Source organism: Leopardus geoffroyi, chromosome B4 (genome assembly GCF_018350155.1).
Source record: "Leopardus geoffroyi isolate Oge1 chromosome B4, O.geoffroyi_Oge1_pat1.0, whole genome shotgun sequence".
Lineage (NCBI taxonomy): Eukaryota > Metazoa > Chordata > Mammalia > Carnivora > Felidae > Leopardus > Leopardus geoffroyi.
The window spans coordinates 82768627-82795125 of record NC_059341.1 but is presented as its reverse complement, the minus strand read 5'-3'; the positions used below and the strand labels follow the sequence as shown (position 1 = coordinate 82795125).

At 42.6% G+C, this 26499-nt stretch overlaps 1 protein-coding gene and 1 pseudogene across 1 annotated transcript; both read right to left on the bottom strand.

Annotated features, from left to right (window-relative positions):
- Nucleotides 1-14325: 14325 nt before the first annotated feature.
- Nucleotides 14326-15261, bottom strand: LOC123591856 (olfactory receptor 2AP1-like). The gene has a single exon (XM_045466494.1). It carries the CDS (start codon nt 15259-15261, stop codon nt 14326-14328), a length of 936 nt encoding a protein of 311 aa, XP_045322450.1.
- Nucleotides 15262-17547: 2286 nt separating this feature from the next.
- Nucleotides 17548-19108, bottom strand: LOC123591855 (annotated as a pseudogene).
- Between the last annotated feature and the right edge of the window lie 7391 nt (nt 19109-26499).

The following is a 26499-nucleotide window of genomic DNA, read 5'->3' as shown; positions in this document are numbered from 1 at the left end:
CCTATGGGATAGGTCTTGTTACTTTGAAATTTAAAAAATATTATTTATGCAATTAAAATATTTAGGAGATATTTGGAGTAAAATCATCTATGATTTCCTCATTTTAGTTATTTTCTTTCTCGTATATTACCCTCAAGTCTTTGTCCCACCACCAACCTATTTACATGTTTGTAATCATAGTGTATATATAGTTTTGTCTTACCTTTTCCCCCCAAAAGTTTTATTTATTTAAGTAATCTCCACACCCAATGTAGGGCTCCAACTCTTGACCCCAAGACCAAGAGTTGCATTCTCTTCTGACTGAGATAGTCAGGCGCTTCTTTTTCCTTTCCTTTTTATTTTTTAATTAATTAATTAATTACATTAAAAAATTTGTGAGAGGGAGTGGGGCAGGGGCAGAGGAAGAGGGAGACAGAATCCATGCTGAGCGTGAAACTGACATAGGGCTTGTCGTGAGGCTCAGTCTCACGACTGTGAGATCATGACCTGAGCCAAATTAGATGCTTAATCAACTGAGACACACAGGTGCCCCTTTACTTTCCTTTTTAATGTTTGCTTGAAGCATTTTGCCATCAGATCACATAGTATTCTGAGTGATCTTATTCAAAGTTCTTGTAGTAGTCTGTTGAATTTCTCGACTACCATTTAACCAACACTTCTCATACTCTTGCAACTTAAATTCTTCCATTTACCGTATTTGTTATTTTAAATAATGGTGCAGACAATATCTGTGTATGTATCATTTTGTTTCTGTTAACTTATTCCCTCAGGAAAAATTTCCGGGAGTCAAGTAATTGGCTAAGGATATGGACATTTTTATGGGTCTTGTCATGTAATACGTATTTTTGGATTTCCTTTAACTGAACACAAGTGGCAATGCCAGCCTTCCTTCCCTGAGTAAATCTGGGATTCTTCTTCATCCTGTCTGTCCTCAGTAAGCCTCTCTCACCATTCCCACCTCATCTTTGCCACACCTTGAGGATTGACGTCAATCCTCTAATTACATTTTGCCCCAAGATATCATCTGTGAAGGGAGAGAGATGTTTTTCTTTCCTCAACTTATACTCTCTCTTCCCTTCTCTGTTCCCAGTTCCATCCTCCTTGTTTGCACTCTGCCTCTGTATATCTCCCTCTTAACTTCTCTTATCTCCCATACATCCTGACATAGTTGGGACAATCTTCTGAGAGACACTGTCCCTGAGGCCACTCTTATCTTTTTCAAAATCTCCCACAGAGGAACAGAGAGGGCAGACAGTCCTTCTGGGTTATAGACAGGGGCTGAGACATTTTGTTTTTAAACACATAACATAAAATTTACCATCTTAACTACTTTTTCATGTACGGTTCAGTAGTGTTAAGTATATTCACATTGTTATGCAACAAATCCCCAGAACTTTTTCGTCTTGCAAAACTAAAACTCTATACTCATCAATTTCCTGTTTTCCCTTCCCTGTGACTCTTCTGAATGCAGAACTTCTCACCCCTACCCCTTCAGTAAGTCTTAATGACATAGGAAGGCAGATAATTCAATCAGATAATTGGCATGTTGATGGAGCAACAGATAACTTGTGGATAACTGGCTAGATGGACCTAAGACGAATGGACAAAGGCACGGCTGGCTGACTGACTGATCAGCCTAGAGAGTCCTGAATGCAGGAGGTGAGACCCTCAAAAGGGTATAGGAATTAATATTATCCTTTAGGGGTAGATTTGTCATCTTTGGGGCAAAGGAGCTGGGATTCTGGAGCCCACTGGGGGATGTGGGAAATGGGGGGATGACCGCTCTTATTAAGTCAGGGAGGTCTTGGGGAGCACAGCCAGACAGCTTGTCTTTGTTCTTTCAGATTTTTTTTTTTGCCTAAAATATTAATAATGGGAGCTGCACATAGGTGTGTGTGTGTGTGTGTGTGTGTGTGTGTGTGTGTGTGTGCGCGCGCGCGTTTGTATTGGGGAGGGTATGGGACAGCAAAGGAGGATGCGAGCAGCTCCATCTGTGGGCTCTGAGATGGGGGCCATTGACAGGAACCTGAGGAAGAACGTCCCAAGTTTTCATCAGACATTGACCATAGGCAGTATGGAGACTATGAATGCCCACCCGATTTACATACTACTGTAACCCACCAGACCTGCACACTCAGCCGACTGCCTTACTTTCACCACTTTGCCACACACACCTCATCACACATTGGAAGGTTTGCATAGTCTGAGTATACACACACTTGCCTTGCTGTATTATATGCAATTTTTTTCTGGGAGAAATTGTCCAGGGCCCCCATCTCCTCATTTTTTCTCCCTGTCCAGCCAGCCTGGTGGCATCTGAGTCACACCTTTGCAAACACAATAGTAAAGATTTGGGAACCTTTACCTGGACTCTTTTCTCTTGTGACCAGGGATAGGTATTGGCTCCCAGCCCACAGAGAGAGGTTCTAAGACCTTCTGTTCCTTTTCTCTTTCTACCCTTGGCAGGTCTAGCCTTGCCAGGGAAGGGCCAAGGCTGCCCAGTACTATATGGGGCACTTACCTGGGGGAGACGGAAATGGCCACTCAGCCAGTGCAGGGGTTGCTGGGCATAGGCTTGGGCTCTGCTGTTCCCTCCCCTCTTGGAAATCTCAACCTTTGTTGTGTCCACAGTTATTATCCAGCTGCTCTTGTGTCTTCATACCCTTGGGACCCTGAGGCCCTGACTCTTGGCATTTCCCTAGGTGACTCTGAACTAAAATAGTGTCATGGGTCAGGTGATTCTGCCTGGGTCCCCAGTGCCTACTGTATTCTCTCATCTCTCCTTGGTCTCATTTTTCTTGGCCAACCTGTGTTCTTCTCCCTTTCCTCTCCATGTTCCCTCTCCTGCCTAACTTTTACCTTCTCACTTATTGTAGGGTCTCCTTGATCACAAATAGCATGAGATTTGAGGGTTTCCCTCCAATATGTCTAGAACCTTATAATAGGTAAATCATTCATCTGTGTAAATCTTGGCTCCCAGTTAAGTATAGATGCTTCTGGAAAATTTTAGAAGTTAACTACAGTGACATATAATTTAGTCCCATTGATCTCCACTCTTAGTTTGCTTTTGTGATGGAAAGTGTTCCGGTGAAGACAGTGCTTGTCTGGTTACCCAGGGGTTCATGGCAGCGAGGACAGAGTATCCATAAATCTCCAGGTCTCTCTTGTTACTGCAGATGTTCTTAGTAGGGTCATTAAATAGAGAGTAAGCCTTCTGAATGTTTTTAGTCTGGGAAGGGTGGTGAAGTTTGGGGGTATAATAGAAGTACTACCTGGGATAGCCTGGGCCTTTTCCTTAACTCCTGATGCCTTCTGGTTGATACTTGCTTCTTCTCCAGTTCTTATTTCCCATTTTCTCCATTTGTCCCTACAACTCCACTGAAACTCTCTTACCAAGGTCACCAACAACCCCATGTTGCCAAATCCAATGGGTAATTTTCAGTTTTTTAAAAAAATATTTATTCATTTTTGTGAGAGACAGAGTATGAGTAGGGGAGGGGCAGACAGAGAGGGAGACACAGAACTCGAAGCAGGAAGCAGGCTCCAGGCTCTGCACTGTCAGCACAGAGGCCAACACGGGGCTCGAACTCACGAACTATGACATCATGACCTGAGCCTAAGTTGGACACTTAACTGACTGAACCACCCAGACGCCCAGATTTTCAGTCTTCATCTTAATCTCTCATCAGTATTTGGTACCTTCTCCTTCTTAAAACCCTTAAAACCCTTAAAACCCTTCCTTTTTTAACTTCTGTGACTCCCAAACTCCCTGGCCTCTTGTATATACAACTGAGTATCTCATTTTAGAGTTTGATCATCTCAAACCTACTGCGTCTCAAATAGAACTCTTGATCATTTCCCAAGTTTCCTCATCCCAGCAAGGGAATTGTTCCCATCCAGTTGCTCAGATAAAAAATCTAGCCGTTCATTTTGATTCATTTAACACTACACATTCAACTTCTTGGCAACTCCTGTCAGTTCTGTCTCAAAAATGTAACCCCAACCATCTCATCATCTCTATGGCTAGGATCTTAGGCTAGCAAATTGTCCCTCACCAGGACTATCTTGTTCTCCATCTTGTCTTCACCCAGCCCATGTGATTTTCTCCAAGTGTAAGTCAGATGATATCACTCCTCTCCCTTCAACCCTCCAGTAATTCCATAGCTTCTCAGTTCAGGTAGAATAAACTGCAAACTCCTTCCCTTGATTTATAAGACCCTAATGATTTTGTCCCTGTTTATTAAGCAGGTCTTTTTATTCTGATGTTTTGACATCTGGAGCCTTACTGACCCTGGGTAGACTGCTCCTCTCAGGCTCAGCTAATTCCTAGAGACAACAAATTACAATTACAAATCCTAGAGACTGTAACACCATACCCTGATCATCCTATTTCACATTCTTTATTGCATGTATCTCAATCAGAACTATAATATTTGTTGTTTTATTTGTTTGGGTGTTTAGTGTCTCTCCCACTAGAAAGTATGATCCATGCAGACAGGGACTTTTATTCATAGCTTTTGCCTCAGAGCTTGGAAGAAGAGTTGGTTAGTAGCTTAGCAGAGATACATTGACAGGTATTACAGATGACACATTCAATTCCATTTCAACTCTTTCTTAGCATGACTTTCTGTCTCCTGGAGTTTAGAGAGCTGAAGATTACAGTTCCCTAACTCCCTCTCAGCTCTTGTTTATCTGAAAATTTCTTAGTTTCAATTTCATTTTTTAAAAATTTGAGTATAGTTGACATACAATGTTACGTTAATTTCAAGCGTACAACATAGTGATTCAACATCTTTATATGTTATAATGAGTGTAGCCACCATCTGTCACCATACAACATGATTACAATACTATTGAATGTATTCCCTATGCTGTACCTTTCATCCCTGTGACTTATTCATTCCGTGGCTGGAAGCCTGTACCTCCCACTCCCCTTCACCTATTTTTGCCCATGTCCCCCAGTGCTGCCACCTCTGGCCATCATGTATGGTATGCACAACCAGGGCAAGTTCCTAAAGCTGCCACCCTCCCTCTCCTCAAGGTCAGGTAGGAACATTCCATTTTCCACTGGTACTATTATTTGGCCACTGTCTTTGTCCTCCCTTCATTGGTCTGGAGGACAGCATAGCAGACACAGAAACCCTTACTAAATTCTCTCGTCAAGCCTTAAATGGTAGCCAGCAAAACATGTCTTTATTGAACACTGAAATGTCCTCCAAAGTAGAAAGAGCAAAGCTGTACTCCAAAGTAGAATGGCCTTGGATATTATTACTGCCTTGAAAAGAGGCACCTGTGCCATTATCCTGACAGAATGTGTTCATGAGTCTGCTGATGTATTATCTTTATTAAATCACATGAGGAGACAAGTAAATGCCCCAAGTGATCCAACCTCCAGCCTAGGGGACTTAATAAATCAATGGTTCATATCATGGGACTCTTGGTGAAAATGATTTTTCCTTATTTGGGAATCATGATGTTAATCTTGTGTTTTTTCTCGCTTGTCTCTAATGCAGCCAGGTAGCCACCAAAAGAGATACCTCTATGCCAGTAAAACTCTTTGCTGACTGCTCAGGGAGTATTATAGAGGAGGAAGAGGGGGGCATGTAAGATTGTAAGAGCTGGTCACAAGTGGTGGAGTGCAGGAGGAGGTCATTGAGAGGGTGTGACTGCTGGTTGACTCCAGAGCTGCAGCTGGGCAATTGGAGGCTCCTTATCCCCTCCGCTGTCCTTTGAGTATGTGTCCCTCTCACAGTGGGAACCATTTCAAGGATGTGACATTGAGAGAATAAGGTGTTGTTGAAACTTTCCGGATGGTGTACATTATTGTCTGTTGCAGTTGCTCAAGACAAGCCTTGTAAGTTTGCTCGCTTGTTAAACCTGCCACCTGCCAATCTGGAGGGGTTGCCTCTTTTTGCAGTTTCTCCTTGCCTCATGTACAGGCCTTGTCTATGAACCAACAGCTCAGAGGACCCTTGGCTGGGCCCAGAGACAAGCTCCCTGGTTCTAGGATGTGGTGACCCTGGGAGGATTTTGTCTGATGCACGCTGTTGTGCACTGGGCCCGAGAAACTGGGCCTGTTCTGGCTCCAGGGGTGGCATTCCTGACTCATTCACAGAGCAGCTCCCTAGAGAAGGGTTTGTAGTAAGGCTGTTTGTGGATCTTTAGACTATGCTGACAAGTCCAGGAGAGACAGATGGATGGACAAATTGGTTGATGGATAGATAGGCACATAAATGGATGGATAACTGGCCACATGGACAGAAGAGGGACAGGTGGAGGTGTGGCTAGCTGGCTGGATTACTGGATGGCTAGGTGACCTGTGAAGGCAGCAGGAGACACTCTTGGAGGAGGTATGAAGTAGAAAGAGGCTCCTGAGGGTAGATGGTTCCACTGAGGCAGAGAACCTCTAGCTTGATGTCAATAGGAACGTGTTTGGAATTTGGAACAAGAAAAGGCATTTTTTTCCTTAAAATTGGGACCTGAGAAAGAATGTCTAAGGTTACCATTTGTCACTGGCTCTGGAAACTGAGCCTGTAGTGTGTGGAGTGTCTATGCAGGGAGGGGGGTGTGGTCATGTAGTGGGTGTAGATGTGCCATGTCAGTCTGAGCGTGATGGACCTGTGGCTATTTATGATGTACCTGGGGTGTGATATGTGGAAGAGACTGTCTACAGATTCCCCTCTGGACTGTGTTTTCTTCAGTCTGATGAATGGCTTCCACTGGGGGATGGCTGGGAGTGCCTTTCACTTTCTTTTGAACCAGAGCTCCTGTGTTATGGTTCCAATGTCTCTTTCCTTCTTAGTTTACTCTTGTTTTGGTGGAGTACACTCTCCAGTAGCTCCAGGTGCTACTGGGTGGTGCATAGGAAATATAGTTTTTGGGACTTTGCAAATATGAAAATTCTTTATTCTAACCTTGTGCTTGATTGAGAATTGGCTGGGTATAGTAGTCTAGGTGTGATTAATTTTTTTGTTTTTAGAATTTTGAAGGTATTATTCCATTACCTTCAAGATATCAATGCTATTGTTGAGATATCTCAATCTTTACCCAGGCATCTCCTCTTTACAATAAATAATCCATTCATAAAAAACAGATGTTCTGGGTGAAAATGCTAGCTGGGAACCCATCTCCCATCATTTTAAATGGGAAAAAATGTTATGTGATAGTGTCAACCCTAAGCCTCCAATTTCCTAAGAAATAAATAAACACAGTAAAATGTTATCAACTTATAACAAACAACAACAGGGTATCATTTTAGGTTGTAAAATGCTTTAAAAAAATCACCCCTGACCATTAATTAGTATGGTTGTTAACAAATAGTTGCACTGTAAGTAACAGAAAGTCTCTTCTAGCCAGCAACATCCAGTAGGCACTTTCCTTGTTCCTTTTCACGATGCTCATTTCAAATCATGGTGTGTAACTCAAGACTTTTACTACAGTGTTTTGCTAAAGTGCTTGGAGATTTAGCAATGTAAATATAAAGTTTTCTTACGTACACACTAGCTGCGAATGGTGCAATGTTAAAATATTTTCAGTGCATTATTGTAAATTCTTTAAAGTTACTTAAAAACATATATTTTAAAGTTTATTTACGTGGGGAGAGATAACACAAGCAGGAGAGGGGCAGAAAGAGAGAGGGAGAGAGAGAATTCCAAGCAAGCCCCAAGCTGTCAGTGCAGAGCCTGATGCAGGGCTCAATCCCACGAACCATGAGATTATGACTTGAACCAAAATCATGAGTCAGATGCTCAACCAACTGAGCCACCCAGGGGCCCCCCAAAAAACATATTTTTTAATTTTAGAGAGAGAGCGAACATGAAAGAGGGACAGAGAGAGAATTTATTTTATTTGAGAGAGAGAGAGAGTGGGGGAAAGGACAGAGGGAAAGAGAATCTTGAACAGGCTCTATGCTTAGCGTGGAGCCTGATTCGAGACTGAATCCCATGACTCTGGGATCATGACCTGAGCTGAAATCAAGAGTCAGGTGCTCAACCAATTGAGCCACCCAGGAGCCCCTAAAATTACTTTTTAAAAGAGACAAACAGGAGTTTCTTGTCCCTTTCAGCTTAGAAGCTGCTGAAAATCTCTCTCCTCCCTCTCTCTCTTTCCACCCAATTGGTCTGTCCAGAGCACATTCATACATTAATCTTCTAAATAAAAGTTTCAAAAAAGTTTTTTCACATCTTGACAAATAAGATTTTATGCCTCTATAAGCATTTTAAAAGTTTATACTTGGAAGGAAATTTCCAAGTAGAAAGTAATTTTGGAGAATCCATGTTTTGAACACCTGCAAATGTGTTTGTAAATAGTAGTTTCAAGATCGGAGTTTCTTTGTCTCCTTTCTTTCTTCCTATTTCCCCCCATTTTCTTCCTTTCTTCTCTCTTATTTCCTCCTTTTCTTCCTCCCTCCCTTCCTCCAACCCCCCCCCCCCGCCCCGAAGGTGTTGTCTTGTCTAGGATAAACACAGAAGTGACCATGCACATATTTAAACAGAATGAAAAATTAGAACAGTTCAGATCTCCACCCTCTCCTTCCCCTCATAGAAAGACTTAGCACTTTGTTATTAGGAAGGGAAGAAGAAGGCCGCCTGGGGGGTTCAGTCGGTTAAGCATCTGACTCTTGATTTCAGCTCAGGTCATGATCTTAGGGTTGGGAGAGGGAACCCCACATGTGGTTCCATGTTAAGCATGGAGCCTGCTTGAGATTCTCACTCTCCCTCCCTCTCTCTTTGCCCTTCCCCCACATGTGCATTCTCTCTCTCACTCTCTCTCTGTCAAAAATAAATAAACATTAAAAAAAAGGGGGGAGGAAGAGAACACTTCAAGTCACTGTTTTTCCCTATTTGAGTCATGAGGTAAGAGCGGATGTATGGTCAATTCTGGCTATTTTCTTTAAGGATTTTACTTTGATCTTTTAATTTTTATTGAGAGTCCTTACATAGCTATTGGGAATTATATCTAAGCAGAGTTCCTGAATCTGTGAGTATGCCCCTTCAGTGTTCTAAACAAAAATATTTATATTCTCAGCCCTAGTAGGTTAGAAAGACTACTCAAACTCCTTAGAAAAATCTTTCTCACTAATACCAGCATGCTACTTAAATTCATAAAATTTTCATGGACAGGCATCTCCCTAGATCTGGTATTTTGTTTGATTAAAATTAAAATACAAATACATTTAACTAAGCCCTAAAATAAAAATCTCATCATTCTTGAGCCTGGATGGGTCAATCAGTTAAGCGTCTGACTCGATTTTGGATCAAGTCATGATCTCATGTTTTGTGGGATCAAGCCCTGTGTTGGGCTCTGCACTGACAGCTCGGAGCCTGCTTGGGATTCTTCCTCTCCCTCTCTCTCTCTGCCCCTCCTCTGCTTGTGCTCGTATGTGTGTGCTCTCTCTGTCTCTCTCAAAATAAATAAACATTAAAATAATCCCCATAACTCTTAACCTTAACAGACTAAAAAAACGACTCAACAATTAAAAAAAATCATCTAATACCAATACATCGCTTGAATTTATAAATTCTCTACAGGCAGATCTAGCAGATTTAACTTATTAATGGTTTAATAATTAAAGCAAGGCACTGAAAATGCCTAGATGAGTTTATTCACTCCATAAGTGCAGGTTTGAATTAATTTTTATTAAATTAATTTTTAATAAAATTACACATGAAAGTATCTGCATCCTAGTGAGACTGCCTTCCAAATCAACAGTGATTAGAAGGAGCAGACATTAAGAACAATAAAGAGTAGTCCATAATGCCTTACTTAACCTGATTACACCCATATGGAACATAGCAGGGAGAAAAATTAAGCCATAAATGAGAGTTTGACTAAGTTACATTCATTAGGGTTGGTCAATTTTGTGCCAGCCACCGTAGTTGACATTTTCTAAAACAAACAAAACAAAACAAAACAAAACACAAAACAACAAAAATCCTAACTAGAGAGAGGTGTTTGTTTAGATCATTCCTGGGACATTGATTCCATTGTTTGAGAATTTAAATCTTTTGAGCTTTTTAAACTGTGGCATGTATGTGACATTGTAAAAATAGAAAATCCCACTAGAGGGAGCCATTTCCCTGATTGTCTCTGGAATATTGGTTCCACGCCTTGAGAATCTGGTTTCATGGGCTTGTACACATTCTAAGTGGCGCCCTCGGTCTTCAATCTCTCTCCTCATTCCACAGTTCTGGTGGGGGGCCTCACAAAGGAATTATCCTAATAACTTTGAAGCAGAAGGTGGGATGAATTTATGAAGTCCTAGTACAGTATGCTGGTGCTTAAGATGAGAGCCCACTGTGAGCACACAAAGCATTTGTCTGCTTTGGACTTGGCTCATAAATTGTGTCTTTACTAGGTGTGGACAAGGGGAAGGGCTACATTCAGTTAAGACTGATACAGGCTGAGAAATGAGTGAATCAGCACATCTTTCTCCTGTCTGTTTTCTACAGCTACCCACACACTCAGCCTGGGTAGCTCCAGGTCTCTCTTGCAGACCATGGCCTTCATGTGAGAATTTTTATTCTCTGGGGACAGAGTCCCTGGAAAAGGGTGTCCCAGAAATGCTCCTGAAAAGAGTGTGGGGACTTGAGGCTCCACGTGGTTTCTGAGCTTTCTGGGAAACTTCATTAAAAATTTTTTTAGGGGCGCCTAGGTGGCTCAGTCGGTAGAGCATCCGACTTCGGCTCAGGTCATGATTTCACAGTTCGTGAGTTCTAGCCCCGTGTCAGGCTCTGTGCTGACAGCTCAGAGCCTGGAGCCCGCTTCCGATTCTGTGTCTCCCTCTCTCTCTGCCCCTCCCCTGTTAATGCTCTGTCTCTCTCTCTGTCTCAAAAATAAATAAATAAAAAAAAAATTAAAAAAATAAAAAAAAAAGAGAAAAAAGAAAAAAATTTTTTTTTAAATGTTTATTTATTTTTGAAAGAGATACACACAGAGTACCAGTGGGAGAGGGACAGAGAGAGAGGGAGATATAGAATCTGAAGCAGGCTCCAGACTAGGAGCTGTCAGCACAGAGCTTGACGTGGGGCTGGAACTCACAAACTGTGAGATCATGACCTGAGCCGAAGTCAGAAGCTTAACTGACTGAGCCACACAGGCACCCTTTCTGGGAAACTTTAAAATCTCATTTCACACAGATAATGTTCAAATCAGATTCCTTGGGATAAGATTTTCAAAGTCTACTGGGCCAACATTCCCATCCAAGTCTTACTTTAGGGGCCAGATTACCTGTGATGAGGACATGGAATGTCCCAGAAGAAAAGTAAATAATTTTGCCTCAGTATGTCTTCTGTTTAGGGCGTATTTCTGGGTAACTTTCTCTGGCCTATAGCCATGGATGAGAAGAGATGAAGTTCTCTTTCCTGACCTGACCAAGCCAACTTCAACTCACTTCTTAATCTTGGATCCTTAACCGGCACACAACATACGTTTACCATGTATGTTTACTTTTGGTTTGTGTACTGGTTAATTTTTGTTGAGTAATAAACCATTTGAACTCTTAGTGACTTAAAACAACCACATGTATTTAGTTCATGATTCTGTGGGTTGGCTGCTTGGGCTGGGCTCATTTGGGTGGTTCTTCTGTTGATCTTTGATGGGCTCATTCATGCATCCCCAGATAGCTGCTGGCCACTTGGCCACCTGTGCAGTGTGTGTGTGTGTGTGTGTGTGTGTGTGTGTGTGTGTGTGTATGTGATTAGTATCAGCAAAAGTGATGGTGGCAAAGAGGTCTTGGGTCTTTTATCATCTAGTAGGACAGCCCAGGCTTGCTCACATGGGAGTCAGAGGGTTTCAAAGGCTTTTGGAAGTTCTGCTTGCATTATGATTGCTAGTATCACAATGTCTGAAGCAAGCTACATGGCCAAACCCAGAGTCAATGTGGGAGGGTCTTACCAAAGAAAGTGGCTGTAGGAAAGCAAAGACTGTGAGACTATTTTTAGTAGTCTCTGATGGTCGTATTTGACATGTGGCCTATGTGCAGTGTGGAAATACAGGAGTAGAGTGAATCTGAGAACCATTTTGAGGGAGGAGACAGCAGGGGTGGGCGACAGGTTGCAGGGAAGGGTTAGTGATGGCTTCAAGATGTCTAGCCCAGGGCACCTGGGTGACTCAGTCAGCTGAGCATCCGACTTCGGCTCAGGTCGTGATCTCACTGTTTTTGAGTCTGAGCCCCACATCGGGCTCTCTGCTGTAAGCCTGTCAGTGCAGAGCCCACTTTGGATCATCTGTCTTCCTCTCTCTGTCCTCCCTCTCTTGTGCTCTCCCTAAAATAAATAAATATTAAAAAAAAGAGATGTCTAGCCTCAAAAGTGAAAGGATGGTGGTACTATGAATACAAATGGGAATGATTTGGAGCTAGTTTGGGGAAGCAACCCCTCTCAGAGGAGTAGGTATTTCTGCATACCTATTACCTCAAAAGAAGCAGCATGGTGGAGGCAAGTGAGCAAAAGCTGGTGAAGGACCAGCTGTGAGGGGCTGGGGAGGGAAAGAAAAGGGCTAGAAGCATCAAATATTTTCTATTGCAGACTATTTTTTAGAAGAGGGAACCCAGGCTCAAGGCCACATAAACTAGAAATCAGGAGAAGTAGGGTCTAAATAAAGGCCTGCTTAGCTTGAGAATTTGTGTTCTTTTTTGAAAAGAATGTTTATTTGTTTTGAAAGAGAGGTAGAGAGAGGGTGAACAGGGGAGGGGCAGAGAGAGAGGCAGAGAGAGAATCCCAAACAGCTCCATGTTGTCAGCACAGAGCCCGATGTGGGGCTCAATCTCATGAACCATGAGATCATTACCTGAGCCCAAATAAAGAGTTGGATGCTTAACCAGCTGAGCCACCCAGGTGCTCCTATGTTGTTTTTAATACCCCCGGCACCATGTTGCATCTTTTGAGGTAACAGAGATCCAGAGATCCCTTTCCTTTGAAAGAGGAGGCAAGGATGAGAAAGCAGATGCAGGGCCAGAGATACACTGAGGTGAAGGGAGTGAATTTTTCTGGGCTTAGGCTGCACAGCTTCATGCTTTTCTGAAAATTATGTAATGAGCTGACCAAGGAGAGAAAGAGTGGGAAAGGGAAGGGATCATGATTGAAGACAGAAATATTGTCCCCCAAGGACTTTTGTCAGGGATTTCAGAGGCGAGGAAAGAGATTCCTGAGCAGCCGTGAAGGCCAGGATTGAAGGGGGAGGCATGAAGCCAGAACAGGCCAGGTCTGGGGGTTTCCTGTTCCTTTAGGATAAAGCTATCTTGGGAGCAGAGAAAGAGGAGGCTGACAGTGGGGTGAATGTGGTGAACTTGGCATAAGGGATGTGGGGAAAGGTCAGGAGGGTGAGTGAGGCCTAAGCTCTGGAAGTCTAGCAGTGGTGCATATGATGGTGTAGCTGGAGTCTGAAGTCTGTGACTGTGTGTGCAACTCAAATTTTCCCTTGGTGTCTGGTTAATACCCTGTCTTCCTGGAGTTTCAGAGCTGCCTCTTCATACAGAGGGACATTTAGATTTGTCATTGGGGGACACTACTGTGTTTTTACTTAGATAATTTTTTTAATGTTTATTTATTTTTGAGAGAGAGAGAGAGAGAGACAGAAGACAAGCAGGGGAGGCAGAGAGACAGAGGGAGACACAGAATCTGAAACAGGCTCCAGGCTCTGAGCTGTAAGCACAGAGCCCGATGTGAGGCTCAAACCCGTGAACCGTGAGATCATGACCTGAGCTGAAGTTGGATGCTTAACTGACTGAGTCACCCAGGACTGCATAGCCCTGAAACTACTATGTTTTTGAGTGGTCCCTGTTCAGACTCTTGACCCAGTCTTACTTTTCTTTCTTTTTTCTTCACCTCCCTCCCTGGTCTATAGGGAGCATTGGTTTTGGTCTCACAGGGATATTTCTACTGACAACCAAGTGAGTGAACTTGGAAGCACATGCGCCCTCAATCGTGACTTTCGATGAGGCCACAGCCCTGGTTGACAGCCTGACTACAATCTCGTGAGTCGCCTTAAGCAGGAGTTACTGATCTAATCACCCAGGTTCTGGCCCACTGAAGCTATGAGATGACAAATGTTTGTTGTTTTACGCCACTAGGTTTTGTGTGTAAGTCATTAAGGGGCAATAGGTAATTAATACATATTTTGGTACCTGGAAGTGGGGTGCTGACATAACAAATACCTAAAATACGGGTGTGGCTTTGGGACCAGGGAATGGATGGAAGCTGGAAAAGCTTTGAGGATTTTGAAGAAAGTATTCATGAAAGCTTAACCTTGAAAATACTTTTTTGTAGAATTCTTGGACTCTGGGGAGGAGAGTCCTATTTCCCTGGAAGGTGACTTGTAGGGCTGTCATTTATTTTGGAGCCATGCCATTTTCCTGATCAGGTCTTTCACTACTTGCTTAACTTGCTGGTTCCTGAGAGTGTAGATAAAGGGATTCAAGAGGGGGGCAATAATTGTATTGATTAGGGACACTCCTTTGTTGAAATCAACCCCCTTGCCAGGAGAGGGCTTCACATACATGAAGAAGCAGCTGCCATAGCACAGGGTGACCACAATGATATGGGAGGAACAGGTGGAGAAAGCTTTCTTTCTCTCTTGGACCGAGGGGATCCTGACAATTGTCCGGATGATCTGGACATAGGATATGGTGATCAGCACTAGAGTGCTGACCAGTGCCACCACAGCCAGGGTAAAAGCCACCAACTCTAACACCTGTGGCCCACTGCACACCACCTCCATTAGAGGCGTATAGTCGCAGAAGAAGTGGTTGATGTGGGTGTCACAGAATGGAAGCTGACTGGTCAGGATGACAGGCACTATGATGAAGAAGAATCCTGCCAGCCAGCAGGTGAGGATAAGCTGTGTGCAGACTCTGTTGCTCATGAGGATGGGGTAGTGGAGGGGCTGGCAGATGGCAATATACCGGTCATAGGCCATGGCTGTGAGGAGGAGGAACTCTGTAGCCCCCAGGAAGATGTGGAAAAAGTCCTGAGTAATGCAGCCAGCAAAACTGATGGTCTTGGTCCCTGTGGCAATGTTGAGCAACATCTTGGGCACGATGACGGTTTGGAACCAAATTTCTAGGCAGGACAGATTCCGGAGGAAGAAGTACATAGGGGTTTGCAGGCGTGTGTCCAGCAAGGTCAGGCTGATGACAACCAGGTTTCCAGAGACAGTCACAAGGTAGGCAAGCAGCAGGAGCAGGAAAACTGCCACCTGAAGCTCTTTGGTGTCTGTCAGGCCTTGGAGGAAGAACTCAGTCACTATGGTCTGATTGGCCATTGTGGGCCTCAGCCCTTTCCAGAAATGTGCAACCTGGGCAGATAGGAGCATCAGAAATTAGGATGAAGAAGATGAAAATTTCTCCTAAAGTGCATCATTCTTTTACCTGTCCACTGTCTCCCTATAGATTCAGGGAAGCGGAGCAGAAGCTTCCAGAGATTCTTCCCTAGTCAGAAATCAGCCTAGATCTTTCAGAATCTTTGAGGTATTATTGAATGTCAGTGACTTTTCCCTCTCCTCTCCTTATTTCTTTCCTCTTTTATTTCTTTTATTTCCTCTGAAAAAGACTACAAAGAATTCTCTGCTCTTCCCCCAGTTCTCTTTAGAACTGGCAAACACCTATTCATCCTTCAAGATCCAGTCTAAGTGTGACCTCTTACATGAGGCCTTTCCTGTAGGCCTGCTGATTCTTCTGCTTTCTCCCAGCTCTGGTAACACATAATTTGTGCCTCTGTTATATTTCTGTAGAGTCAGTGATGTAGGATAGAACCTCTCTTCCCTGCCAGGCCACAAACATCTTGAGCCTAGGAACTGCTTTTTGTTCATCTGCTCAGCACTTACCTTTCCCTTATCAGTAGATGCACTGGTCTTCTCAGATCTGTATTCACAACAAAAATTTTTTTTTCTTCAAATTTTTTATTTAAGTTCTAGTTAGTTAATATACAGTGTATTATTGTTTTCAGGGGTAGAGTTTAGTGAATCATCACTTGCATATAACACCCAGTGCTCAACACAAGTGCCCTCCTTTTTTTTTTTAAATTTTTAAATGTTTATTTATTTTTGAGAGACAGAGTGAGACAGAGAACAAGTCGGGGAGGGGCAGAGACAGAGGGAGACACAGAATCCTAAGCAGGCTCCAGGCTCTGAGCTGTCAGCACAGAGCCTGATGCAGGGCTTGAACCCACAAACTGTGAGATCATGACTTGAGCTGAAGTTAGATGCTTAACTGACTTAGCCACCCAGGTGCCCTGACAAGTGCTCTCCTTAATACCCATCACCCATTTAGCCCATCTCCCACTCACTACTCTCCGTTTCACAACAAAATTTTCTACTTCTTAAAGCATTGCTTGCATATGTAGCATGTATTTTGGAATAAGAAGCATTTTTCACTTACCTTGCTGTTTGCTTATATTCAACCCTTATTAAAAGTTGTCTGACATTTGCATCTGGATTGTAAATTACTGGAAGAGAGGGGGTGTCTTATTTTTACTCAGACTCCCTTCCCTCCCCCCACCCCCAGATATATCGAGGTATAATTTATAAATAAAATTGTAAGATATTTAAAGTATACATTATGATGATTTGATATATGTATACATCGTGAAAGGACCCCACAGTTAATTAGCACATCCATCACCTCACATATTAAGCATTTTTTTTGTTTTTTTTTTGTTTTTGGTGAGAACATTTAAGTTCTATTCCCTTAAGAAATTTCAATTACACAATACAGTATTATCCACTATAGTCTATGGTCTTTTTTTTTTTTTTTTTTTTTAAATAAAATCTGCTTTTACTTCTCTCCTGCCACCCTTTCACATATATGCTGTCTACCTGAATTCCTGATTCAGGAAAACATGAATGTTGTACACCAGTGTGCAAACCCAAATGAATATAGGAGCCAAACAGGTCATGTAAATGAGGGGAAAATGCCAGATGGAGAGGGCCAGCTTTACCAGAGACACGGACAGACAATGACAAGTGCCAGCTGACATTGGACAGGAGCGGATATGGAGTGGTGGGCATGCCGAACAGCTGTCTGTCAGCTCAGGTCAAGTTGCCAAACCTTTGAAGAGGCCAGAAACCTATGTGCAAAAGAAATATCTTTTTAAATCTTAACGAGTAATTTGTAACATTTTAAAATGCTGGTTGGGCCCAAAATAATGTTTAAAAGGTTGCTGCAAGCCAGATTCAGTACATGGCCACCAGTTTTCAATTCCTGCACTAAAAGGACAATGGATAAAACAAAGTTCTTTTCTACTTCAGTCCTCTTGTCTAAGCTGAGAAACAGCTTTTCCGTCCCCACAGGGGTTGTCTTGTGAAGGTGCTTACCTCACGTCTTAACTCGGCAAAGGGGGATTCTAGAGTCTGGGACAGTTGGGAGCAAGGTGTCAGCAGATCCAGCGTGTGAAGGCCTAAGGTAAGATGGTCCTCATCCCCCAGGTCCACCTCTTGCCCAGAGTTCTGTGACTTCCCTGGAGCCGCCACAGAGGTTCAGGCCCCTGAGCCCAGCCTGGGCCTCAGGCAACGTCTAGATCTCCACCCTTGGGCTTGCAACCTTTGAGACCATCACCCACACTCCTGGTATATTTCTGGGTAGTGTTGGAAGCCCACAGGTGGGTCCAGGTCCCCGTGGCCAGGGGCCAGGGGCACTGGCAACCCACTGGCACCCTGGCCTCTGTGTCTCCCGGCACCAGGCCTATGGGCCCACTGGTGCTTGGCCACGGCTGACTTCTGGCCAAAGCGCCTGCCACGTTGAGGACAGAGGTAGGGGTGGTCCGCTGTGGGTCCACCGATGCGCTGCCATTTCTGAGCTCTGAAGAAGCAGCGCCCGCAGTCTGGTCATGGGTAGAGCTGGTCTCCGGTGTGCGTGCGCACGTGACGCCGAAGGTCTGACGCATGGGCAGTGGCGCGGCCACAGTCCTCGCACTGGAAGGGAGTCTCACTACCGTGAACCCGCTGGTGCTTGGAGCTGGCAGAGCTCCGGCTAAAGCAGAGGCCACAGTCATCACGGCGGCAGGGCTTCTGGTCTGCATGGACCCGTAGGTGAGTGGTGAGGGCTGAGCGCTGGGGGAAGCCCGGCCACGGTCCAGGCAGCGGTAGGACGGCTCTCGCCATAGCTGGCCCGGTGCTTGCTCGGAGAGGAGAAAGGGCCAAAACCCTTGCCACAGTCAGGGCTACAGAAAGGCTTCTCGCCCGTGTGGGTGCACAGGTGCGCCACCAGGGCCGAGCGCCAGGCAAAACTCCTTCCGCTCATGTAGCAACCGTGACGCTGGCCTGCTCTGGGGACGGGGTGGGCACAGAGTGGGGGGTGAGCTCGGCGGGTTGCCTTGGATGGTCGCTCCAAGCTCTAAGGGAGCCCAGCAGAAGGGTGTTTCAGAGCCTTCAGCCCAGGAGGCTGAGCTTCCACAGAAAGGATCTTCTCCGGTGCCTCAGTCCTTTCTCTTTGTCCTTTCCCGTCCTTTTCTGGAATCTGAGTCTGTTCTGTCAGACACTCTTCCACCTCCGGACCCCAGGCATCAGGGCCCCACAGGTCGGGCCCTTCCTCCACCCAGATGAGGGCTGGCTTAGTGCCTCGGAACCCTGGGAGAACGCAAACGCCACGCGGAGGCCGCCCCCTGCTGTCCGGACTTCCTGACCTGGGGCCTCTCACTGCGGGTACCAGCCCGAGTGTGGGCGGGGTGGGCTGGGAGGTGGCGCAGGCGAGTAGGCGGGACTTCACCGAGTGCGCCCAGATGACTGTAGGTCTCCGGCACCACGTCCAGCTACAGGCCCTCTGAGCAGGCCGCAGACACCCCTACTCCTACAGCGAGAAGTACACGGCCACGTCTGCTAAGCCTACGGCGCCTGGGCTTGTCTGCTCCCAGAGGCCCCTTCCAGTTCCCACTCAGGGAGCTGGGCCAGAGCCGGCGCTTTGGCAAGTGCAGCCCGGTTCCGGGAGCCTCCTGTACCAGAGGATGCCTCTCCCCCCCCCCCCCCCCCCCCGGGGCCTGGGCCGGGTTCGCAAGGCCAGGAGCGAGGCAGCCGGCCCCTCCAGGAACCACCAGGATGGCCAAAAGACCAAGAGCTGCTAGCAGAAGGGACACGGACAGTCACTATGTTATACATTAGGTCTTCAGACCTTATTCATCTTATAACTGCAAGCTTGTACACTTCTACCAACCTCTCCCTATTTACCCCCACCCAGCCCATGGTAACCACCATTCTACTCTGTTTCCTTGAGTTTGACTTTTTATTTAGATCCTACATATAAAAGATACCATACAGTATTTGTCTTTGTCTGGCTCATTTCACATAGTATAACGGCCTCCAAGTTCATCTATGTCATTGCAAGTGGCAGGACTGCCTTCTTTTTTGAGGCCGAATAATAGTCCATTATATATATTCCATTTTCTTTATCCATTCATCCATTGATGGCCAACTAGGTTGTTTCCATACCTTGAATACTGTGAATAATGTTGTAATGAACATGGGAGTACAGGGATCTCTTTGAGATAATGATTTTGTTTCCCTTGGATATATACCCAGAAGTGGGATTGCTGGATCATATGGTAGTTCTATTTTTAATTTCTTGAGGAACCTCTACACTGTTTTCCATAGTGGCTGTGCAAGTTTACATTTCTGTCAACAGTGCACAATGGTTCTCTTTTCTCCACATTCTCACCAGTACTTGTTACCTCTTGTCTTTTTGATAGTAGACATCCTGACAGGTGTGAGATGACATATCATTGTGGTTTTGATTTACATTTACTTGATGATTAGTGATGTTGGCATCTTTTCATGTATTTGTTTGGCATATGTATGTCTTCTTTGAAAAAATCAGGTGCTCAGACCCCTTTCTCATACTGATCCCTGGGGTATGATAGTTACCTATAGAGGTTTCTAGGGCAGTTCTGGCAAGAAATGAAATACTGTGAGGCTTATTGCACCCAGTTTTTGATAAGAAAGATAAACTTCACAGATACTAACTATTGGCCTAGGGCCATGGTGAGAACCTAAAAAATAAGTGGAAACTTCTTGAATGTTTCCTTGCCTTGATCAGATTCTCTGAGGCTCTTAGGTGTGTTGTTTTATTGAGTAGGTTTTATTGAGGAGGTTTTTCTTTGGAGAAATCTATAGAATTCTTATGAGGGATTTTCTCTCCTTTTAATTGGAGACCAATGACCCAAGACCCCCCCCCCCCCTTGGTCCCTTTCACTGCTCTTTAAATATGGGGAATACCTACATTGTGGGGTGTGTCAGATGATTCACTGCAGTAGATATGAGAGCCTTCTAGTTATACCATTTCATAAAATCTAAGGTGCAATTTAGTGTGAGACACACTATTATTTTATGTGCCATTAAGAAGGAAAGATGCTACCCCAACTAGACAATGACCCCATGCTAAAATGCCATTGATCATGAGATGCTTTCTAGTTTTAGAGATGTTGAAAAGTATATCTTAAAGTTGCTAAACTATGGAATTTATTTTTAGCTCATTAAAAAAGTCTGTTTCTCCAGAAAAACGTTGTAAGACCAATGTCTAAGAGGTTACCACCTATGTTTTCTTTTAGGAGTTTTATGGTTTCAGGTCTTACTCGAGACTAATATAACATTGCCAGGCAACTATACTTCATGAAAAAAAAAAAGTTCTGTCTATGTTTTAAAACATAAACTATACACTTATGTATCTGTATATGTAAAGAATTTAAAAATTAATTAACATACACATATATTGGTGATACTTCCTCAACTTCATTTAAAAGTTTTCACTGATGGGATATATGATTAGAAAAGTTTAGAAAATTTTTGCCTAGGGACCTGTTGCCTATCTCCTCTCCCACAGGCAGCCAGTGTTTGCAAAGAGGCTCATTTTCTTTCTGGAGAGGACTATCCTCTAGCTTTATTTTTTTAATTTTTTTTAGTTTTTTTTAATTTTTAAGTTTCTTAACCTGTTGTTTTCTGAGAATGAGCACAAGAAAGCTCATAGGAGCCGTAGCCAATTTGCCTAGTAATTCAGAAACCTTGGTCTGGGGTCATTTCGGGGCTCTGACAAGGGAGACTATGCTCTGTGGCTCCCTCCTTTTCTGCACAGTGACTGGTTATCTGAGAAGTGGTCTCAGGAACTCACCAGCCCAGGGACAACCCAAGCTTGTCAGGTCTCTGAGGATCCCCCAAAGAGGGAGCAGGGAGTGTACAGTCTGGCAAGTCCTCTGTGGTTTCATGAAAAGAGCTCAGACTTGCAGCGAAATGTGGAGGCAACTCTGCACAAATAGTCACAGGATTACATTTCCATAGAAATCTTTTCTTGACCCATTCTTCTTTTTTATCTAGCCTTTTCTTCCCTTACGGCAGCAACAATCCTAAAAAATAGCTATCCAAAGACAAAATTCTGTTACTTAGTCAACATCCAAATCATGCAGCAGAAGGGTCAGGGAAAGTCTGAGGTGGGGCTGGAAGCTTCCCCCTTGTGCTATCATCCATGGTTCCTTCTGGAATCGACGATTCTGAAGTTTTAGGTCATGTGAGAGGCTCTGAACAGGTTCCATTCAATGAAAAGAGACATTTGCTTTATAGACTCTTCTATTGCAGACTCAGGGGATCAGTGCTGGGAAAAAACCAAGTGGTACTCAGGGGAATTTGTAATCAGAATTCACTAATTTACTCAGGATATAGTTGTTCTGGCCACAAATTGTAAGCAGGACAATTTGTCAAAAATCCCCCGAGAAGATGAAAAAATACTTACCTAAGAGCTTGCTTCCTAATGAATGTGTGTCCCTATCAGTTGTTGATAATGTAGTTGGTAATAACTGTTAGTAGTTTTTTTTAATTTAGCTTAAAATTTTAATTCCAGTATAGTTAACATACAGTGTTATATTCATTTCAGGTGTTCAATATAGTGATTCAACAGTCCTGTACAGTTTTCCATGCTTATCATTATAAGTGTACTTTTAATTCCCATCGGCTATTTCACCATCTCCCCCCACCCCCCCGGTAACCCTCTGTTCTCTATAGTTAAGAGTCTGTTTTCTCTGTTCATAAATACTTTTGAGAACTGATAAGTAGGTCAAAAGGTATCAGACAACTTTGTCACCCTTATAATTTTGGCTAGCCCTGAAGCATAGCCATATATGTCCAGCCTGATCACAATATTCAAATATTATGCTCAGACATGGCGTTAAATAAGGGTACTTTTTCATGATGTGGACATGGTATGCCTCTGTATCAGACATCAGAAGACTTTGAGTCTAGTCTAGTTCTGTTATTAACACTGAGACCTTGGACAGTTCTTTTCCTCCTGAAATCTTAGTTTTTCAGTTTTTTTTTTACTGAATTTTTATTTGTGAGGATTTATTTTATTATTATTTTTAAATATAAGTTATTGTCAAGTTAGCTAACATACAATGTATATATACATACATTGTATATATACATACATAACATACAATGTATATATATGGTTTTGAGGGTAGATGCCCATGATTTATTGCTTACATACAATACCCAGTGCTCATCCCAACAAGTGCCCTTCTCCATGCCCATCACCCATTTCCCCCTTCCCTTGCCTCCCACCCCCCATCAACCCTCAGTTTGTTCTCTGTATTTAAGAGTCTTTTATGGTTTGCCTCCCTCTCTATTTGAAACTATTTTTTCTCCTTCCCTTCTCCCATGGTCTTCTGTTAAGTTTCTCAAGTTCCACCTATGAGTGAAAACATATGATATCTGTCTTTCTCTGACTGACTTATTTCACTTAGCATAATACACTCCAGTGCCATCCACGTTGTTGCAAATGGCAGGATTTCATTCTTTCTCATTGCCAAGTAGTATTCCATTGTATGTAAAACCACATCTTCTTTATCCATTCATCAGTTGATGGACATTTGGTCTCTTTCCATAATTTGGCTGTCGTTGAAAGTGCTGCTATAAACATTGGGGTACAAGTGCTCTTATGAATCAGCACTCTTGTGTCCTTGGAATAAATTCCTAGAAGTGCAGTTGCTCAGTTGTAGGATAATTTTATTTTTAATTTTTTGAGAAACCTTCATACTGTTTTCCAGAGTGGCTGCACCAATTTGCATTTTCACCAACAGTGCAAGAGGGTTCCTGTTTCTCCACATCCTCACCAGCATCTGTTGTTTCCTGAATTGTTAATTTTAGCCACTCTGACTGGTGTAAAGTGGTATCTCAGTGTGGTTTTGATTTGTATTTCCCTGATGATGAGTCATGTTGAGCAGCTTTTTATTTGTCTGTTGGCCACCTGGATGTCTTCTTTGGAAAAGTGTCTATTCATGTCCTCTGCCCATTTCTTGTGTTTTGGGTGTTGAGTTTGGTAAGTTCTTTATAGATTTTGGGTTTAGTTTTTCAGTTTTTACCAACAATTTCTAGCTGTTAAGATCATGAATATGTGTCTATATATTAGATGTCTTTTGAGTTGTCTTAATTTCGTTGTTTTCAAGCTTTGAGAAGCTTCCCTATATTTCTCATATTCTAGAATATTGTGAACAGGTTTCTGTTCACCTTTTCTATACCCTTCATGATTCCATCTGAAATTCCAGTTTCCTTTTTGCCTGCTCACCCTGAAGCTGTGTCTAGCTTCTAGGGAACTAATGGAAGTGCCTCAAGGAAGGCATGGGAATTCATTAATAAGTCTCTGTAGCTACAAAAAGGGAGATGGCTGCCTTAGGGAGATGGCTTCAGGGATCTTTGTTTTGGGGGTTAGCTAGATGTCTTCTTGGTTCATACAGAAAGAAGCCAGAGAGGCCTAGATCAAACCTTGGGTAGTTTCATTATACACATTTGCTGATTAGTACTCAGTGATGACTCAAGGGAACCGTATGCAGATCTCCAGAGAACTTACACAGCTGTCTTGTCTCTGGTACTCTTTCTTGTAAACTCCAGTAATTGCTCATTGTTAATATATAGAAATATAGTTGATTTTTGTATGTTTACTTGCACTTTGTGATCTTGCTAAATTCACTTATTAGTTCCAGTAGCCTTTGTAGAATCTTTGGAATTTTGTGTTGATGATCATGCAGTCTACAAATAAGACAGTTTTATTTCTTTCTTTCCAATATTTTTTCATGTCTTATTCCACTTTTATAAGTGGACTTCTATAACAGTGTTGAATATGAGTGGTGACAGTGGACATTGCCTTGTTCCCAATCTTAGGTGAAAGACATTCAGTTTTTCCCATTAAGATTAATGTTGTTGTTTTTTTCATGGAGGCCTTATATTAAGTTGAAAAATTTACTTCTCTTTCTAATTTTCTAGGAGTTAAAAAAATCATGAATGTATGTTGAATTTTAATTATGCATTTTCTGCATATACTGAGATAATAATATATTTTAAACATTTTTTTGTTGATATAGTAAGTTGTATTGATGGATTATGTTTATTTCATTTTAAAATTATTTAATCCTTCCATGAAATTTAAATTTTCATTTAATTTGAAGCTTAAAAAAGCCTTATTGAAGTACAGTTGTTAAAAAAATTACACACATTTCTAGAAAGAAGTTGTTATGGCCTATGTCAAAGAAATTACTGCTGTGTTTTCTTCTAGAATTTTTATGGTTTCAGGTTTCACATTTAGGTCTTTAATCCATTTTGAAATTATTATTATTTTAAAAAAAATTTTTTTTTTCAACGTTTATTTATTTTTGGGACAGAGAGAGACAGAGTATGAACGGGGGAGGGGCAGAGAGAGAGGGAGACACAGAATCAGAAACAGGCTCCAGGCTCTGAGCCATCAGCCCAGAGCCTGACGCGGGGCTTGAACTCACGGACCGCGAGATCGTGACCTGGCTGAAGTCGGACGCTTAACCGACTGCGCCACCCAGGCGCCCCTGAAATTATTTTTGTGTATGGTGTAAGAAAGTGGTCCATTTTAATTTTTTTTCCTGTTGCTGTCCAGTTTTCCCAATACCATTTGTTGAAGAGACATTTTCCCCCATTGGATATTCTTTCCTGCTTTGTCAAAGATTAATTGACCATAGAGTTGTGGGTTTATTTCTGGGTTTTCTATTCTGTTGTATTGATCTATTGTTCCTATTTTGTACCAGTGCCATACTGTTTTGATTATGACAGCTTTGTTTCATTCTTTTTATTTTTAAAGTTTATTTATTTTTGAGAAAGATTGTGCATGCGGGTGTGGGAGGGTCAGAGAGAGAGATCAGGAGACAGAGAATCCCAAGCAGGCTCCACACTGTCAGCACAGAGCCCAACGTGGGGCCCAAACCCATGAACTGTGAGATCATGACCTGAGCTGAAATCAAGAGTCAGACACTTAACTGACTGAGCCATCCAGGTACCCCAATTATGATAGGTTTGTAATATAACTTGAAGTCCAGAATGTTATGCCTCCATCTCTGTTTTTCTAAGTGTGGTTTGGCTCTTTGGGGTCTTTTGTGGTTCCATACAAATTTTAAGATTGTTTGTTCTACCTCTGAGAAAAATACTTCTGGTATTTTTATAGGGATTGCATTATTAAATGTATAGATTGCTTTGGGTAGTATAGACATTTTAACAATATTTGTTCTTCCAATCCATGAGCATGGAATGTCTTTCCATTTCTTTGTGTCATCTTCAATCTTTCATCCATGTTTTATAGTTTTCAGAGTACAGGTCTTTAACCTCTTTCATTAGGTTTATTCCTAGGTATCTTATTTTTGTTGCAATTGTAAGTGGGATTGATACCTTGATTTCTTGTTCTGCCGCTTTATTATTGGTGTATAAAATTGCAACAGATTTCTGTATGTTGATTTTGTATCTTATGACTTTGCCCAATTCATTTATGAGTTCCAGCAGTTTTTTGGTAGATTCTTTAGGGTTTTCTATAGATAGTATCATGTTATCTGCCAATACTTCTTCTTTGCTGATTTGGATACCTTTATTAGTTTTTGTTGTCTTATTGCTATGGCTGTGGCTTCCAGTACTATGTTGGATACAAGTGTTGAGAGTGGACATTCTTGTCTTGTTCCTGACCTTAGGAGAAAAGCTCTCAGTTTTTCCACATTTAGGATGATGTTGACTGTGTGTTTTTCCTATACGGTCTTTATTATTTTGAGGTATGTTTCCTCTAAATCCTACTTTGTTGAGGGTTTTTTTAATCATGAATGGATGTTGTACTTTGTCAAATGCTTTTTCTGAATCTATTGAGAGGATCATATGATTCTCAACCTTTCTTATACTAATGTGATGTATCACATTGATAGATTTACAAATGTTTTTATTTTTTATTTTTTTTAATTTATTTTTATTTTTTTAGCATGTGAAAAGTATTTTATCTTTTTATTTTTTTTCAATATGTGAAGTTTATTGTCAAATTGGTTTCCATTCAACACCCAGTGCTCATCCCAAAAGGTGCCCTCCTCAATACCCATCACCCACCCTCCCCACCCTCCCACCCGCCATCAACACTCAGTTTGTTCTCAGTTTTTTTTTTTTTTTCAACGTTTATTTATTTTTGGGACAGAGAGAGAGCATGAACGGGGGAGGGGCAGAGAGAGAGGGAGACACAGAATAGGAAACAGGCTCCAGGCTCTG